The 17,992-nt window shown below is 55.1% G+C and overlaps 1 protein-coding gene across 2 annotated transcripts in view; it reads right to left on the minus strand.

The window, feature by feature from the left end:
• LOC102445643 (ectonucleoside triphosphate diphosphohydrolase 8-like) overlaps nt 1-17,992 on the minus strand; it is a 37,880-nt gene that overhangs the window by 1,418 nt on the left and 18,470 nt on the right. Inside the window, exons 1-8 of one of the 2 annotated variants that reach the window (XM_075905845.2) lie at nt 13,881-14,107; nt 7,045-7,181; nt 5,176-5,293; nt 4,187-4,337; nt 3,333-3,492; nt 1,654-1,887; nt 616-888; nt 121-231 (exon numbers count right to left, since the gene is read on the minus strand). In XM_075905845.2, the coding sequence (XP_075761960.2) occupies nt 121-231; nt 616-888; nt 1,654-1,887; nt 3,333-3,492; nt 4,187-4,337; nt 5,176-5,293; nt 7,045-7,167 (1,170 nt within the window). In that variant the 5' untranslated portion in view covers nt 7,168-7,181; nt 13,881-14,107. Of the gene's footprint in view, nt 1-120; nt 232-615; nt 889-1,653; nt 1,888-3,332; nt 3,493-4,186; nt 4,338-5,175; nt 5,294-7,044; nt 7,182-13,880; nt 14,108-17,992 lie in introns of those variants that run through there. The other variant, XM_075905846.2, reaches the window with a different exon arrangement.

Raw genomic sequence — 17,992 nt, forward strand, 5'->3', positions numbered from 1 at the left:
AGACTGCCTCGTGCGCTGGGGCCTCCCCAGGAGAGCCCCCGGCCCCTCTCGGCCCCTTTGCTGGGCAGTCCCCACAGCCTGCCTGCTCCCCGGAGCCTCCATCCCCCTCCCAGCACGTACGTCCTGCCAGCTTCTCGCACAGAACCTCTGCACCGTGTCCTCCACCGCGGCCAGGGGCTGCCCGCCGGTCAGGTTGAGGAAGCTGAAGGTGTAGTAGAAGGCAGAGAAGGCCTGGAAAGCAAGAGCCAGTAGGTCAGTGGGCGCCTGAGCCGGACGGTGAGGACTGTGCCGCTGTGCGTCCAGCCCTGGGCGCAGCGATAGACACGGCCGGGGCGGGAAGCAGAGGGTCTGCGGGAGCGCCCGCAGCGAGACAGGCGCCCTCCCCCACTCACGGTCGTCCCCATCTGCTCGCAGGGTTCTGGGGGGTCAGTCCCTTCGCTGGCCCATGCCAAGTAGAGCCAGGACAGCTCCCCACAACGGCGGAGCTGCATTCCCTGCGCCCCAGGCAGCAGCCAGCCGGGTGTGTGCGGAGGGTGCACCCCTCAGCCTGGCTCAGGCTCCGGTAGGGGCTCCCAGGCACCTGAGGGGAGCGGGCTCGGAGGGGATTTGCCTCACAAAGAACTCCCCAGTGAGCGGGGGCTGGTAGATCCCATCGAACGTGCAGAACTGGCTCTGGCTGCAGGCGCTGAAGTTGAAGATCCGCCGGATGGCCTCGCGGCACTCGGTAGCGTTTCCGGTGCCCAGCAGGGTCACCTGCCGGGGGGCTTGTGAGGGGCTCAGGGCAAGAGACGCGGTGCAGGGGCTGCCGCCAAGGGAGGCTGCCGTGGTGTTTTCATGGTAGCCTTCCGGGTAGCAGGGGTGGCTGACGGGGCTCTGGCCGGCCGCACTCTGGAACAGGGAAATCACACGCGCATCGGCGCCGCGGCCCTCGCCCGGCTCGCGTGGAACCCGAGGGGCGCCGCAGCCAGGGCAGGGGCCGGCCGAGAGTCAGACGGGACGGGCAGCAGCTCGGTGAGAGGCCTGTCGGCCAGGCCACTGGCCCCACTGCTGGGGCTTCTCCTGATGCAGCTGTAGCCTCATCAGCCTTGCAGTTGGGTTTGTCAGACCCCCCCCCCCGCCTCTGCGGCCCCTCGCTCGGCCCAGACCCCCCCCCCGCCTCCGCGGCCCCTCGCTCGGCCCAGACCCCCCCCGCCTCCGCGGCCCCTTGCTCGGCCCAGACCCCCCCAGCCTCTGCGGCCCCTCGCTCGGCCCAGACCCGCCTGCCTCAGGAGGCTGCACGGTGGATACTGCTAGGGTTCCTGAACCTTGGTAGAGGCTGAGGCCCAGCCCGGCCACAGCTCAGGGCCCACACAGCGCGCAGGTGTCTCTGCAGCCATGTCTGGGGATGGCCTCTCCTCCTTCTCCGTGCACCTCTCAGAAGGGCAACGCCAGCCCAACCCCGCCTGCTTTCCCCACACTCCTGCCTCACAAGGCCCCCAGCGGCCAAGGCCCGGCTCCTGGCCTTGCCTTCCAGGGATGCCTTGACCCACGTCCCTGCTCCCCTCCCTTGCGCCTCCCGTGGAGCCTGCTGCAAGCGCTGAGCCCTTGGCTCCTGTTTGCAGTGACCAGACCAGAGCCCCGTTGCCGGAGCCAAGCGGCCCCCGCGTGACTCACCTCGGTGAGTTTCAGACTCAGCCGTTTCAGCGCCTGGTTCTGCCCGTAGCACAGGTAGCTGTGTGTGTAGATAGTGTAGTTGTAGCCATACAGCCGGAAGGTGGCGGCGTTCGCCTGGGCAGTAATTGGCCCCACAGGGATGTAGCTAATTTGGGTCGATGCTCCTCCAAGGTCCAGAGCCCCCAAGATCTTGGCGGATTGCGGATGGATCCAGTCGCGGTGTTTGGGGGAAAACTGCCAAGGCAAAGGCGGGCTCACACGGGAGAAGCTGCAGCCTTGACTGATCCCCAGGGGCGTGGGCGACAGTCCCAGGCTAGAGCTGAAGTGACGCAACGGGGGTAGCTGCCCCGCACCGGTGCCCTGCCAAGTGGAGCTGCAGTGTGAGCTGGGGCCATCCCGGAGGAGCTTTGATTCTCCTGGAGCCCTTAGGGAATCTTACTGGGACGAGTCCTTCTCGGGCATCAGGAGGCTCGGGCGGGGCACTTTGTGTCTGGGTCATCCGCTCCGTCTCGGGGACGATGGCTACACTGAGGCGTCAATCGCTCCTTGGCCAAGGGGCTCATGAGCAAGAACAGCCTCTGAGAATGGGCCACGTCACCCCGGAGTACAGGGGCGGCTGGCTTGGGGTCGCTGCTTTGACGGGCCAAGGAACCCTTCACCCCTATGTTACTAGCAGTAACGAGTCGGGAAGTTGTAACCATCTGATGGCTGCTTAGGCCGGGTGTAGACTAGGGGTGTAATAGTGCAGTCGATTAACTGATAAGCAAACACGCATCGATTAATGCTACGGACGACACGCTTTTCCCTCTCCCCACCAGCCCGGCTCAGTCCTGGCGCCAAGACCCACCCCCCATTTCAGTTCCACATTTCAAGGGTACGAAGAGCCAAGCGGGCAGGCAGTCTGGCTCAGTTCTGGCTTGTGCCAGGTCCAGGTGCGCAGACCCCCCCCTGCTGCCCCCCCCGCTGTCCCCCCCTCTGCGCTGCCCCCCGCTGTCCCCCCCACTGCCCCCCTACTGCCCCCCCTGCTGTCCCCCCCTCCGCGCTGCTGCCATTTTCTCAGAAGCAGCAGCACAAGGTGACAGGCAGCCAGTCTGTGAGGAGAGCTCCCTTCGTGGCCCAGCTCCCACCTGGCTCCCCACGCTGCTGCCTGATACAGGGCACACTGGCTGCCAGCCCTGCCCCCCAGGACTATGGATTAGTTGGCTAACCGATAAAATGTCATGAGGTTACTCAGCTATTCAATTAACCAACATTTAACATCCCTAGTCTAGACTGGGGCAGAAAGTTGACCTATGACGCAACTCCAGCTACGACACTAGCAGAGTTGGAGTTGATGTAATTTCTGCAGGGTCCCCACTATGGGAGATTGACAGGAGAAACTCTCCTGGACTTCCCTCACTCCTCACACGCCAGTGGAGAGCAGCATCCATGGTGGGGGGCCATCAGTGGTTGATTTAGCAGGTCCTTGCTAGACCTGCTAAATCAAACCCTGAGATATCAAACTCCACAGCATTGATCTCCAGGTAAGTGAAGACAAGCCTGTAGTGTGATAGCCTCATACAAAGTTATATTGTTTCTACCAGTCCTTCCTGGGCATTTTCATTGAGGGCTGCTCTCAATTCAGAAGCTAAAATAGTTACAGTAGCAGAGATGGGTGTTTCCAAGTCCACTAACCCCACCTGTGTGAAGGAGTTCAGCAGATAGTTGATAGTGATCCAGCCATAGGCTCCTTCCTCTTCCCCCGTAATGATCCGTGCCCCCTGGAAGTTCACAGGGTACTGTCGGAGGGTCTTAGTGACTTCGCTCACGACCTGGTCGGCCGCTGATTCGTTTTCCATGCTAAAGGGTGTGCAAATGAAAGTCACTGACACAATGGAATCATGGGGCTGGACGAGCCCAGCCCCCTGCTAAAAGCAGGACCCACGCCAGCTAAACCATCCCAGCCAGGGTGGCGTCTGGCCTTAAAACCCCTCTAAGGATGGAAATCCCACCCCCTCCCCAAGTAACCAGCCAGCGAGGCAACAGCACGGCACTGCTGATTCATTGACTTTGCAGCAAACTTGCCCCCCTGCAGGGGACTGGTGGGTTCTCAGGCCTCTCTCTGCAACCTGAACCCCCACTGCCTTTGAGCTAGATTTGCAACCATGTGCCTAAAAGCAAAGCAGAACTAACACTGCTCTCCTCCGTTCCTGGCCCTTCAGCACAGGGGCTGTGCATTTATTTCCTACCATCTGCCTTGAGTATTCCGCAGCCCGAGCCCTGCATGGACACACACCCATAGCTGCAAAAATGTGAAGCAGGCACCCAGGATCTGCAGGGCTCTCTCCAGTGCCCAAGCTTTTGAGAACCGAGGGCGTCGTCATGCTCTCCTTGAGCTCCTGCGTAGCACAGCCCCTAGCATTGGCCCCGGACTGATTCCTGCCTCAAGACCAGGAGCCTGCCCTCAGTTTAGGTGCCAAAATGGGAGCGGGTGGGTGCGGAGCCGTCTTGGCCAGCCTGGGTCATGCAGAAGCCAGAGAGCGCGTGTTGTTACCTCAGCAGCCTCATGCCTGCTGTAGCCCCAAGGTACACTGGCACCTCCCTGTGTCTCTCAGCAGGAATGACCTTCAGGGCTTCCTCCAGGCAGCTCCGGAGGGACTCGCCGGCTTTGGGAGGGTTGCTGGCGTAGTTGGAGATGCCAGGTCCTGGAACACAGGCATGTTGATAAGAGCGACCGGGGACGGGGCAGGGTACAGTGAGAGGATGGAGGGGGCCGAGGCCTGGTACCCAGGGGAGCCAACAGCCTTGCAGAGAGAACCCCAGGCCCTTCTGAACTGCCGGGCCCCAGGGCAATTGCTGCCGTTGCCCCTTCCCCACTCATCGGCCAGCATGCGGGTACCTCATGGGAGTGTAGTGAGTGTCCTGCCATGCGACTCAGCTTGCTGCCTCTCTGCCTGGCCCCGGACCCCCCTCCGTAGGCGGCAGGAGCTGTGCTGGAGCGGGCAGGCCAGGAGCCAGGGCCCCCTTGCACTTTGGCTCAGGCTGTGTTAGGCTGGCAGTGACGCAATCAGCCCGAAACACGGGCTTGTGGACCAATGTGCCCTCTAACCCTTTCCGTCCATGTGCAGAATACTGGTATGTGCACCAAGGCCTGTGCGGATGTGCACCGCCAGCAGAGACTAGCTATAGGGCTCTGCTAATCAGCTGGGTGACGTGAATCTCTCCTAGCTGCCGCACAAGGGCCCAGCTTCCAGGGCCCACGGCTGTGGCCGCATCTCTCCATGCAGTGCCACTTCTAGAGCGGAGCGGTCTGTGTCTGTAGACAACTGCAGCTCCCCGTGGAGGCTGCCCCGAACCAACCCCCAGAGCCCAGCTCAGGTTGGGTTGTTGTGGCCAGAGGCTGCACATGGTGCCAGGGATCAGCTGGAAACAGGAATCCCCGGACTTCAGGCAGCCTCGCTGCAGAAACTCTGGCTGTAACCATGGTGCATTCCCAGGGCATGGCCATAAGACATCCCAGAGCCCCTGTGCAGGAATACCCACCCTGGACATCACAGGATAACGTCTGGCTGACCACGCCAGTGTCGTTCGCCTTGTCCGATGCCCACTGGTAGAGGAACAGGGAGGTGTGGGACGAGCCCGCGTCAAACACCATCCCGTACTGGAAGGAGAAGCCAGGACAGAGGGGTCAGGTGAGCCAGAGCCGAGCCTGGGCCTCCGTCACCCTGCACTCAGGTTAGCGGTCAGGAGATTTGAGGCTCCTTAGCTGAACGGGCCACCGAGCTGAGCCTCTGTGGCAGGCACAGTAGAAAGCGGCAGGTCCCTGGAGCACGGTGACTTTGCTAGGGTGCCGTGGCTAACCCCACGAGGGCGGGCAGTGGGTGGGGCCCGGTGGGCAGGGGGCGGGGCCCAGCCCTGCCTCTGGGTTGATTGATCTTTTTCTTGTCTTTGGGTTTAACGTGCAGGGTGGTTGAGAGATGCTGCATGGCCAGCCGTGAGCTCTCTCCCCAGCAGACAGGCCACGAGGGTCTGAGCTTCTGTGCTGTACACGTCTGGGGGCGAGGGAAGTCAGTCCCTGCATTATGGGTACACGCTGGCTACATCTAGACTACGTGGCTCTGTCGACGGAGCCATGTCAAATAGTTTACTCGGCATAGTCAAAGAAGTGGGGATTTAAATAATCCCTGCTTCATTAAAATAAAAATGGCTGCTGCGCTGTGCCGACGATCAGCTGATCCGGCCCAGCGCGGCAGTCTAGACGCGGATCGGTCGACAAGGGAAGCCTTTGTCGACTGCTCCCTTATGCCTCGTGAAACAAGGTTTACCGGAGCCATGTAGTCTAGATGTAGCCACTGAGCCCAGAATCAAGCCACAGCTGGTTTCTTTTCCACAATCCATCTTTCCTCAGGGACTGCACCAACACATCTATCATGCACCATTTTCAACAACACAAAGCAAATCTGTGCAATCTTGTGTCTGTGTCTTGCATCTACAGTGGCTCTGTTACGCTACAGGACTTTGCTGGGGACGGGGTTGTTCTCTGGGAACTTTTCAAAACATGGGTCAAAACTCACTGGAGCTTCCCAGACAAACACCATTCTGAGAGTTTATATGAGCAATTTAGAGTAAAATACACCACAAGGATTATGTAAGTATTCCCAAAGCCAAGCATTGAACCTGGAAAGTTCAGCATTAAGGTTACACTTAAATTGAAACATGTTAAACTATGATAATTAGGGTACCCGCATAACCTTAACTCTGCCCTTTATGTGACAACATGCCATGTCCATAGGAGTATGATGCAGGCATTTTAACGTATGTCAGGGTGAACAGATATCCCATCCTGATATATAGAGGCTTTGTCTTATATGTACAACTGTACCCTCCCCCCATAAAAAGTCCTCAATTTTTCACACTTGCTATCTGGCTGAGCACAAAATGTTCCATCTATATGTAAATTTCTGCCCCTCCACTGTACACATGTCGGTGTAAAAGTCCTTTTGAAAACATGCTGGACTTGAGCTCTGGGAGGGCGCTAGGCCAGACAATTAATTTGGAAAGTTACGAAATGATGTTCCCAGCTGGCCCAAAGAGCGGTCTCGGGTTCGAGGTTTGCACGGTGCCCAGCACGACACCCTGATGCTGACTAGGGCCCTTCGTTCCCACAGCAGTGACAAGAACCCTGCCCTGTCGCATGTGAGCTCTTGTATTTCCCAACCACACGTGGGGTTGAGTTCACATTCTCACCTCCCATATGCAGGCAGGTGGGGACGGTGCGATGGTGCCAAAGCTCCGGCCATGCACTTGTGCTTGTTGCTAAAAATAGTAACTTCTAATGGTTTGGTAAATGCTCACGTTTCCAAGCCCCGTCCAGCGCTACTGGCCTCTGTGTCCTGGCGCTCAGGGACTCACCTTGGTGGTAGGTGGCAAGGCAACATTTTGGACCCTCACCAGGCTGAGAATGAGGACGATGGACGAAGACACCGCCAGCCCCACCAGAACGGCAGGGATGTAGCGTCGCACGTCGGTGCTCATCTTGGAACCGTTCCCTGCAGACACACATGTGCAGTTCAAGGGTGGGTGGGACTCGGGGCCATGATTCCCACGTGCTTGGAGATCAGCTGCTGCTACAGAACAACTAGGGATTATCACTGAGCCCCCAATGCAAGTTCCCCTGTGGCCATTCCTACGTCAGCCACTCCCTTGCTGCTCCCCGCGCCCCCGGGGTGTCTCCAGCCAGGGGCCAGGGTTTAATTTCTCTGATATGGGGAGGGGGAGGAGGGTGGGTCCACGGTTCATAATCTTCCCCTCCCATCTGCGCGCCCGGCCTTCTCCCAAGGCACGCGGGTGACGCCTGCTTTCCCCCTGCCCTGGGGAGACTGGCGCAGGATGGGAAAAGCGAGTAACTTCCTGGCCCAGCCGACATGTTGCTGGCGAAACGCCCCCATCCCCAGCCTTTGGTCTAGGCAGGGCTCTCCAGGGTTCTGCGTCTCATGCTCAGCAGGGCCTGGGGGCGCAGATGGCTGGCGGCTCGCTCCAGGTTGGCCTAGTCCAGGCTGAACACGACAGAAGGCAAATGGCCCCCTGCCCAGTGCAGCCCCAGTGCGCCGCGGGTGACCCCTTGCCACCCTGGCGCGATACGGCCGCCACTCGCTGGCCCTTCCCCGGACGCTGGCGGGAAGGCGAGAGTGCCGGCTGCCAGCCCTGCTGTGGGGAGTCAGCGTCAGTGACGTTGCCCAGGCCACCCTTTGCAGGTGGGTTTTGATCAGGCTGCAGCCCTCGGCCTTGGCCAGGCTGCCTGGATCACCCCCTGTGCAGGCAAACGTCCCGCTGGGCAGGTCTCCTGTCTCCTGCAGACTGACTTCCTGGGGAATGGAGAGGTAGCCAGCTGTGCTAGTTAGTGGCTTCCTGGGGGAACTGGCCTCTCCCCATTTCCTCCAATAAGCCCGCTGGGCCCTGGCAGGTGAGCTGCGCGTGCGTGAGGTGATACGGCCGGGTAATGCCCACCTGCCGTCTCTTGACCCCTTGCGCTCCCACGGACCTCTCTGCTGGGGCCCGAGTGTTCTCCCAAGGGCACCATTTGGGGGGGCTACAGGGGTCAAGAGCCCCCTTCAAGTGTGACCCCTTGAATTTCATACTTGAGGTCTGCTTAAGGCTAGCTCCAGAGGCAGCTCTTAACTGGCCTCGCTTTGCTGTTGGGGCAGGCAGGGTGTTTCTAAAGTGGGGCGGTGGAAATAACAAAAAGCTGTCATTCAAGTAGTGAAGGGTCATTAGTGCTCCACTTAAAAGATAGGGAAAAAGAGCAGGACTAAATTCAGGGCTCTGCATTGCAGCTCTGCTGTTCAGCTTCTCATAAATGTTCTTGAAAAAGGGCTAAACAGGGACGTGGTAAAGTTTGTAGATGATACAAAATTACTCAAAATAGTTAAGTCCAAAGCTAAGTGCTCATGTTAACTGCAAAGCGATAGAAAGAAATCTCAAAACACTGGGCAACTCAAGGGCAGATGGAATTCAGGGTGGCTAACTGCAAAGTAAAGCACATGGAAAAGTACAATCCCAACTATACAGACAAAACTGATGGGATCTAAAATAGCTGCTACCACTCAAGAGAGAGATCTTGGAATCATTATTTATAGTTCCCTGAAAACATCCCGGCTACGTCTAGACTGGCAGGATTTTCCGGAAATGCTTTTAACGGAAAAGTTTTCCGTTAAAAGCATTTGCGGAAAAGAGCGTCTAGATTGACACGGACGCTTTTCCGCAAAAGCACTTTTTGCAGAAAAGCGTCCATGGCCAATCTAGACGCGCTTTTGCGCAAAAAAGCCCCGATCACCATTTTCGCCATCGGGGCTTTTTTGCAGAAAACAAATCTGAGCTGTCTACACTGGCCCTTTTGCGCAAAAGTTTTGCGCAAAAGGGACTTTTGCCCAAATGGGAGCAGCATAGTATTTCCGCAAGAAGCACTGATTTCAGACAGTAGGAAGTCTGTGCTTTTCCGGAAATTCAAGTGGCCAGTGTAGGCAGCTGGCAAGTTTTTCCGGAAAAGCGGCTGATTTTCTGGAAAAACTGGCCAGTCTAGACACAGCCCCACTCCGTGTGCAGTGGCAAGCTAAAGAGCTAAGAGACCGCTGGGAGTCATTAGGCAAGGAATAGAGAATAAGAGAAAATATCTTAAAGGCAAACCATGACTATAGATAGAGGCGATATCTTGGATTCTACGTGCAGATACGAACATAGGAACGGCCACACTGGGTCAGACCAAGAGCCATCTAGCCCACATCCCATCTTCCAATAGTGGCCAGTACTAGACAGAAACAGGAAATCCTCTCCTGACATCCATTTCCAGCCCCTGACAAGCAGAGGCCAGGGACACCATTTCTACCCCATTCTGGCTAATAAGTCTTGATGGCCCTAATCTCCATGAATTTATCTAGTTTTTGGTTTTTTTTTTTTAATACTGTTAAAGTCCTGGTCTTCATAATGTCCTCTGGCAAGGAGTTCCACAGGTTGACTATGTGCTGTATGAAGAAATACTTCCTTCTGTTTGTTTTAAACCTGTTACCTGTTAGTCTGGTCACCCCATCTACAAAATAAGGAGGTGATAGTGTAAATGTGCAACTGATGAGCCTGGGCTTATGGGTTAACCTTCATGGTTACACACAGGGCCCCCGTGCCCCATGCTGCTGCTTCTGTATCAGAGGCAACATGGGAGGGGAAGCAGGCAGCAAGCAGACCCCCCCCCCACACACACACGTAAATGTGTAACCAATGAATTTTTCAGCAGTTACACATTTACCTGAATACACACATTTGACATCCCACTACAAAAAGAAATATTAGATGTGAAAAAAGTACTAAAAGTGCAACAGAAATGATTAGCGGTAAGGAACAGCTTCCATATGAGACGAGATTAATGAGACTGAAACTTTTCAGCTTGCATTCCTCTTGTGCGGCTGCATTTTCTGGCTTTCAAACTCCTTGTTTTTCTTATAGCTACAACTTCCTCATAAGAGCATTTTCTTGATCCATCTTGACAAGCCTAACCCGTCACAAAGCTTTTGCCTGGGGAAATTATGATCCTAGCGCGATGTGCTTGAGTTTGTGCTATGCCTGGAAATGCTCCTGGCATTGCCAGATTCATGAGAATTATAAAAATATCACTCCCAGCCCAAGTGGTAGAGCTGTGCCAGAAAAACCCTGGTCCAAGATGCTGTTATGTCAGCAAAAATGTTCTTTTCTGGGTCTCCTTTGGTTGGGGAATTAACATACGCTGCTTCTCCAGAAACTCATTTATGTAACAGCCCTATGTATTAAATGCCCCTTCCTGCCCCCCCCGCATTCAGGTATCCACTTTGTATCGTGGTGACATGTACCCAGCCAGTACGGGGATAGTTGCAATCCCCCATTATTACTGCGTTTTTATTTTAATGGCCTCTCTCATCTCCCTCAACATTTCATTATCTTTACCATCCTAGCCCAGTAGCTGGTGCTATATCCCTACTGCTGTAGTCTGATTATTGGAACATGCAATTACTAGCTGTAGAGATTTTTAGTTTGGCTCATTTCAGATTTTTTACTTCATTTAAGTCTACCCTTCCTTTCACAGATAGTGCCTCCCTCCACCCCAGCACAACGGCTACGTCTACACTGGCCCCTTCTCCGGAACAGCCATGCTAATGTAGAACTTTGGAATAGGGAAATGAGCGGGGGATTTAAATATCCTGTCACGTTGCTGAATTGGAGGGAAGCAGCCAGATCGCTGCTGCACCCCTAGGTGGGGGTGTTGGCCCCAGAAATTGGTGTGGGGGGAGCCATGTGGGGTATTGAATGGGAGATTATTGTTTGTTGATCTTATGTACGCTATTTATGTGAGTGTATAATGTCTGTGTGTGTAGGTAGGAATCTGTAATCTGTGTGGAAGATGAATATTTCTGTGAATGTGGTTAAGCATGGCTATGGACAGGCTGAGTAGCAAAGCCCTGTGGAACAATGACTCTCAATAGGCTATGGACACACCCAAAGAATGGGATTTGTCACCTGAGGGCAGCCGGCAGGGAACATAGAGATTGGCCTCTGACCAGGTGACTTGCTGCATACAAGAAGAGGCCAGGAAGGGGATAAAAGAGGCCATGTGGTCGATGCCATTTTGTTCTCAGCTCAGCACTTCATCCCAGAGGCAACACTGCAGGGATTGAAGAGCCCGGAAGACCTGTGAACCCATCCTGATCTTAGGATGTGCAATAAGGACTTTTAACCAGCAGCTGCAACATCTCTGCTAGAGCCTGCATCGAGAACTGGGAGATTCGGTGCATGTAACGTACTGTACTTTAATAACCTTACTCTCAGGCTTTTCTTTCTTGTAATAATAAACCTTTAGATATAGATTCTAAAGGATTGGCCCAGCGTGATTTGTGGGTAAGGTCCAGAGGGTAAATTGACCAGGGATCTGTGGCTGGTTTCTTGGGACCAGACAGAACTTGTTCGGGGTAGGTGGGATTGGGTGCTAGGACCCCCCACCTGTGTATAGGCCCGGGGCCATCTGGGGCACGGATATTGCTGGGGTGTCGGAGGGGTTTTGCTCGGGAGGCCTCAGGCAGGCAGCTGAAGCGCTCTGTGGGACTGGTTTGTGGCCTGCTTGGAGAGGTCACCAGTCAAGGGGGCTGTAAGAAGCCCCGGATTTGAGCAATTCGCCCTGAGCGGACGCCCTCAGCTGTGCCCAGACACGGCCTGGTCCGTCACATATCCCCCGCGGGATTTAAATAAACATGGCTGCTGCTTTTTTTCCGGCTTGGGGAAAAGCCGGAAAAGAGCGTCTAGACTGGCGCGATCCTCCGGAATAAAGCCCTTTTCCGGAGGATCTCTTATTCCTACTTGCAAGTAGGACATCAAAAGCTGAGCACCAGGAACTTAGAGCCCCTCTATTAGCCTCCTTTAGCACAGACACTGTAACTGACAATATTTCCCCCCTGCTCTCTCTCCCCATCTCTCTGTCTCTGCTATTTATTTGTACCCTGGACTCCCTAACTCCACTCCTGTGAAGCAGTGGGCTGTGCCCACGAACGCTCCTGCTACAGTCGACGTTAGTCTCTAGGGCGCTGCAGGGCCAGTCGTTGTTTTTAAGCTTTTTCAGTATTGATAGAGAAACACTTTAGAAACTTGGCACTTTGTGATGTGATTGGGTGGGACTCTCTTTCATGTGACTGCCACGTCTTCCATCCTCTCCTCTTTACTAGGGCTCAGAGAATCTCCGTGAACGGACCTTCCCCTAAGGCAGGGGTTCCCAACCTTTTTCGGTCCCCGTACCCCCTTGGCTTTTAGTGAACCTTCCCGTACCCCTATTCAATAGGAAAGGAAATCAATTCTAGACTCTGGAATCCACAACTTTTTTCACGCACATGACTACTTTTGGAATATTTCAATTAGGACAGTCTAGTTATTTACCAAATATTCCCTGTACCCCCTTGACAAGCTTCTCGTGGCCCCCAGGGGTACACGTACCCCAGGTTGGGAATCCCTGCCCTAAGGGATGTCTCTGGCTGATCCATGTGCCCCTCTGCACCCATCAGCTTTCTCCAGCCCTTTGTTTAAAAACGGATCTAAAAAGTGACAGCAACCTGGTTCCATTTTGCTTTAGGTGGAGCCCAGTCTTCCTGTGCTGGCTCCCCCTTTCCCAAAAGTTTCCCTTTTCCTTACAATGCAAAACCCCTCCTCCCTACCCCATTGGTTCATCTATGCACTGAGACCCTGCAACTCTGCCTGTCTTCCTGGCTCTGCACATGGAACTGCATCTCAGAGACCACCACGGAGGTCCTAGACTTCAGTCTCTTACCTAGCAGTCCAGATTTGGCCTTCCCTATGGCACTGGTACCCACATGGACCATGATCCAGCACTGCTGTCTTGAGAGATCTGCAACCTTTGAACCAGGCAGGCAAATCACCATGCAGTTCTCCTGGTCATCGCAACCCAGCTGTATGTCTAATGATCGAACCCCCCCAGGACTGACCGTGACTGGAGTTACCCTCCCGAGAGGTGTCCTCAGCGTGACAGGTCCCGCAACATCCTCTGGAAGGAGGGTCCCGACTGCGGGACCATTTCCCTCTGCTCCCATTGGGTGTTCTCCTCCCCTGAGCCTTTCACCCTCCTCAGCAGCACCAGGGCTGTCTGACCGGGGTGGGACCGTTCTACTGTGTCCTGGAAAGTCTCATCCACGCACCTCCCTGCCTCCCTTAGCTCCTCCACTCCACCCTGGTCTCCAGAGCCCATACATCCTCTCTGAGGGCCAGGAGTGCCTTGCACCCAATGCAAACACACCACCTGCCAACAGGGCAGGTAATCATGCATGCTCAGTAATAAACTGGATGGATTCCACTCTTGCTGGACTTTAACCTGCATTATCTTTGTTCTCCTGCAGCTCAGTCCTTTGTCTTGTTTTCATCAGGTTTCTTGGCTGTGAGTTTAAAGAAGGTGAAATGTATCTATCCCCATCTCACACTCCCCCTCGAAACCCTCGTTAGCAGCTCCTGTTTGCCAGCTCTCGGCAGGGCTTGGTAGCTGGCTTTTGAAAGCCCCGGTCTCCCTGAGAAGCCCTGCTCCTCGCTAAGGGCCGATGGTGCTCAAAGGCTTAGGGATCAAAGCCTCATTAAGAAGCCCTTACCCCTCTCTAGCAGCCACGAGGCCCCCAAACAGACAGACCACGCGGTGCAGTTCAGCCACTCAGCAAGCACACCGCAAACACAAACACACTTACCCCCAGGGCCGCACAGTCGTTTCTCCTTCACCTAGAGAACTCCCTTTCCAAGCTCCCCCGGTAGCTGCTCTGCTCGCCAGCTCCTCTGGTCACTCAGGGGTGGGCTTTTACGGCCCTGGCTCCTGGCTGGCTCCCTGGCACGGTGCACGCGCCATGAGCACGGTGATCACTGACCTTGTGCTGACAGGGGCAGGGCCGTCTTGGCTGCTCTTCAGCGCAGCTCCAGCACTTGACCAGCCAGGCTTGAACCCTCTTATTTATACTTTCAACCAAATAGAAAAGTTCCAGGAATTCCCTATGAGTCATGAATTTTCCTGCAGAGGCCGACCGCCTGGGGCAGAAAGACGTGCTGTGGAACAAGAGGGCCTGCCTCTGCTCTGGGGACACAGCTTTTGCACGAGCGTGCGACTGCGAGGCCTGCTTTACACCGGCATGGCCGAGAGGGGACCCAGGCCTTAGTGTGGTGCCTACGTCTCTCTGCCCATCATGGCTGGGCAAGTGACAAGCAGAGACTGTTCCCTTCTTTTTCCTTCTCCCTTGTGAAATGCCTAGATCTCACAGACCCCTGCAGAAGAGGCCTTTCTGGCCCTTAATCAGAAATACTGTCGCTCTCGTCCCCTACTCCGGACACTGACCAGGGCCCAAGCTGGGCTGTTGTTACTGCACCTCTATTCCCCCGGGAACAGGAAACGGGCCGTTCCAATGAAATCTTCAACCTGTGGGTGGTCCCTTGAGCAAGAGGCTCACGCTTGCCCTACGAAGGGACTGGCCTCTCCCTCTGGCTAGCTGAGGGCGTCCGCTCAGGGCGAAGTGCTCAAACCCAGGGCTGCAAGGCCCAGTGACCTAGCCACGTGTTCCAAGTCAGCAATCGCGAGTCCGGCTGGTTTGCAGGGTCCAGACACGTTCCTCAGGTGGGGAGTCGCCTCTCTGGAGCCTGCTAATTAGAGTCACTGACTGAGGAGTCCTGGCCCACTGCTCGGTCTCAGACAGGGAACCTTCCGGCAGCACCACAGAGTCTGTATTTACAGCTCCACACACAGCGCTCGCACTAGTAACAAGACACAGACAGCTCCACACACAGCGCTCGCACTAGTAACAAGACACAGACAGCTCCACACACAGCGCTCGCACTAGTAACAAGACACAGACAGCTCCACACACAGCGCTCGCACTAGTAACAAGACACAGTCAGCTCCACACACAGCTCTCGCACTAGTAACAAGACACAGTCAGCTCCACACACAGCGCTCGCACTAGTAACAAGACACAGACAGCTCCACACACAGCGCTCGCACTAGTAACAAGACACACACAGCTCCACACACAGCGCTCGCACTAGTAACAAGACACAGACAGCTCCACACACAGCGCTCGCACTAGTAACAAGACACAGACAGCTCCACACACAGCGCTCGCACTAGTAACAAGACACAGACAGCTCCACACACAGCGCTCGCACTAGTAACAAGACACAGACAGCTCCACACACAGCGCTCGCACTAGTAACAAGACACAGTCAGCTCCACACACAGCTCTCGCACTAGTAACAAGACACAGTCAGCTCCACACACAGCGCTCGCACTAGTAACAAGACACAGTCAGCTCCACACACAGCGCTCGCACTAGTAACAAGACACAGTCAGCTCCACACACAGCGCTCGCACTAGTAACAAGACACAGACAGCTCCACACACAGCGCTCGCACTAGTAACAAGACACAGTCAGCTCCACACACAGCGCTCGCACTAGTAACAAGACACAGACAGCTCCACACACAGCTCTCGCACTAGTAACAAGACACACACAGCTCCACACACAGCGCTCGCACTAGTAACAAGACACAGTCAGCTCCACACACAGCGCTCGCACTAGTAACAAGACACAGACAGCTCCACACACAGCGCTCGCACTAATAACAAGACACAGACAGCTCCACACACAGCGCTCGCACTAGTAACAAGACACAGACAGCTCCACACACAGCGCTCGCACTAGTAACAAGACACAGACAGCTCCACACACAGCGCTCGCACTAATAACAAGACACAGACAGCTCCACACACAGCGCTCGCACTAGTAACAAGACACAGTCAGCTCCACACACAGCGCTCGCACTAGTAACAAGACACAGACAGCTCCACACACAGCTCTCGCACTAGTAACAAGACACACACAGCTCCACACACAGCGCTCGCACTAGTAACAAGACACAGTCAGCTCCACACACAGCGCTCGCACTAGTAACAAGACACAGACAGCTCCACACACAGCGCTCGCACTAGTAACAAGACACAGACAGCTCCACACACAGCGCTCGCACTAGTAACAAGACACACACAGCTCCACACACAGCGCTCGCACTAGTAACAAGACACAGTCAGCTCCACACACAGCGCTCGCACTAGTAACAAGACACAGACAACTCCACACACAGCGCTCGCACTAGTAACAAGACACAGACAGCTCCACACACAGCGCTCGCACTAGTAACAAGACACAGTCAGCTCCACACACAGCGCTCGCACTAGTAACAAGACACAGACAGCTCCACACACAGCGCTCGCACTAGTAACAAGACACACACAGCTCCACACACAGCTCTCGCACTAGTAACAAGACACAGACAGCTCCACACACAGCGCTCGCACTAGTAACAAGACACAGACAGCTCCACACACAGCTCTCGCACTAGTAACAAGACACAGACAGCTCCACACACAGCGCTCGCACTAGTAACAAGACACAGACAGCTCCACACACAGCGCTCGCACTAGTAACAAGACACAGACAGCTCCACACACAGCGCTCGCACTAGTAACAAGACACAGTCAGCTCCACACACAGCTCTCGCACTAGTAACAAGACACAGTCAGCTCCACACACAGCGCTCGCACTAGTAACAAGACACAGTCAGCTCCACACACAGCGCTCGCACTAGTAACAAGACACAGTCAGCTCCACACACAGCGCTCGCACTAGTAACAAGACACAGACAGCTCCACACACAGCGCTCGCACTAGTAACAAGACACAGTCAGCTCCACACACAGCGCTCGCACTAGTAACAAGACACAGACAGCTCCACACACAGCTCTCGCACTAGTAACAAGACACACACAGCTCCACACACAGCGCTCGCACTAGTAACAAGACACAGTCAGCTCCACACACAGCGCTCGCACTAGTAACAAGACACAGACAGCTCCACACACAGCGCTCGCACTAATAACAAGACACAGACAGCTCCACACACAGCGCTCGCACTAGTAACAAGACACAGACAGCTCCACACACAGCGCTCGCACTAGTAACAAGACACACACAGCTCCACACACAGCGCTCGCACTAATAACAAGACACAGACAGCTCCACACACAGCGCTCGCACTAGTAACAAGACACAGTCAGCTCCACACACAGCGCTCGCACTAGTAACAAGACACAGACAGCTCCACACACAGCTCTCGCACTAGTAACAAGACACACACAGCTCCACACACAGCGCTCGCACTAGTAACAAGACACAGTCAGCTCCACACACAGCGCTCGCACTAGTAACAAGACACAGACAGCTCCACACACAGCGCTCGCACTAGTAACAAGACACAGACAGCTCCACACACAGCGCTCGCACTAGTAACAAGACACAGACAGCTCCACACACAGCGCTCGCACTAGTAACAAGACACAGTCAGCTCCACACACAGCGCTCGCACTAGTAACAAGACACAGACAACTCCACACACAGCGCTCGCACTAGTAACAAGACACAGACAGCTCCACACACAGCGCTCGCACTAGTAACAAGACACAGACAGCTCCACACACAGCGCTCGCACTAGTAACAAGACACAGACAGCTCCACACACAGCGCTCGCACTAGTAACAAGACACAGTCAGCTCCACACACAGCGCTCGCACTAGTAACAAGACACAGTCAGCTCCACACACAGCGCTCGCACTAGTAACAAGACACAGACAGCTCCACACACAGTGCTCGCACTAGTAACAAGACACAGTCAGCTCCACACACAGCGCTCGCACTAGTAACAAGACACAGACAGCTCCACACACAGCGCTCGCACTAGTAACAAGACACAGACAGCTCCACACA

This window comes from Pelodiscus sinensis, chromosome 23 (assembly GCF_052426305.1).
Source record: "Pelodiscus sinensis isolate ZL-2025 chromosome 23, ASM5242630v1, whole genome shotgun sequence".
Lineage (NCBI taxonomy): Eukaryota > Metazoa > Chordata > Testudines > Trionychidae > Pelodiscus > Pelodiscus sinensis.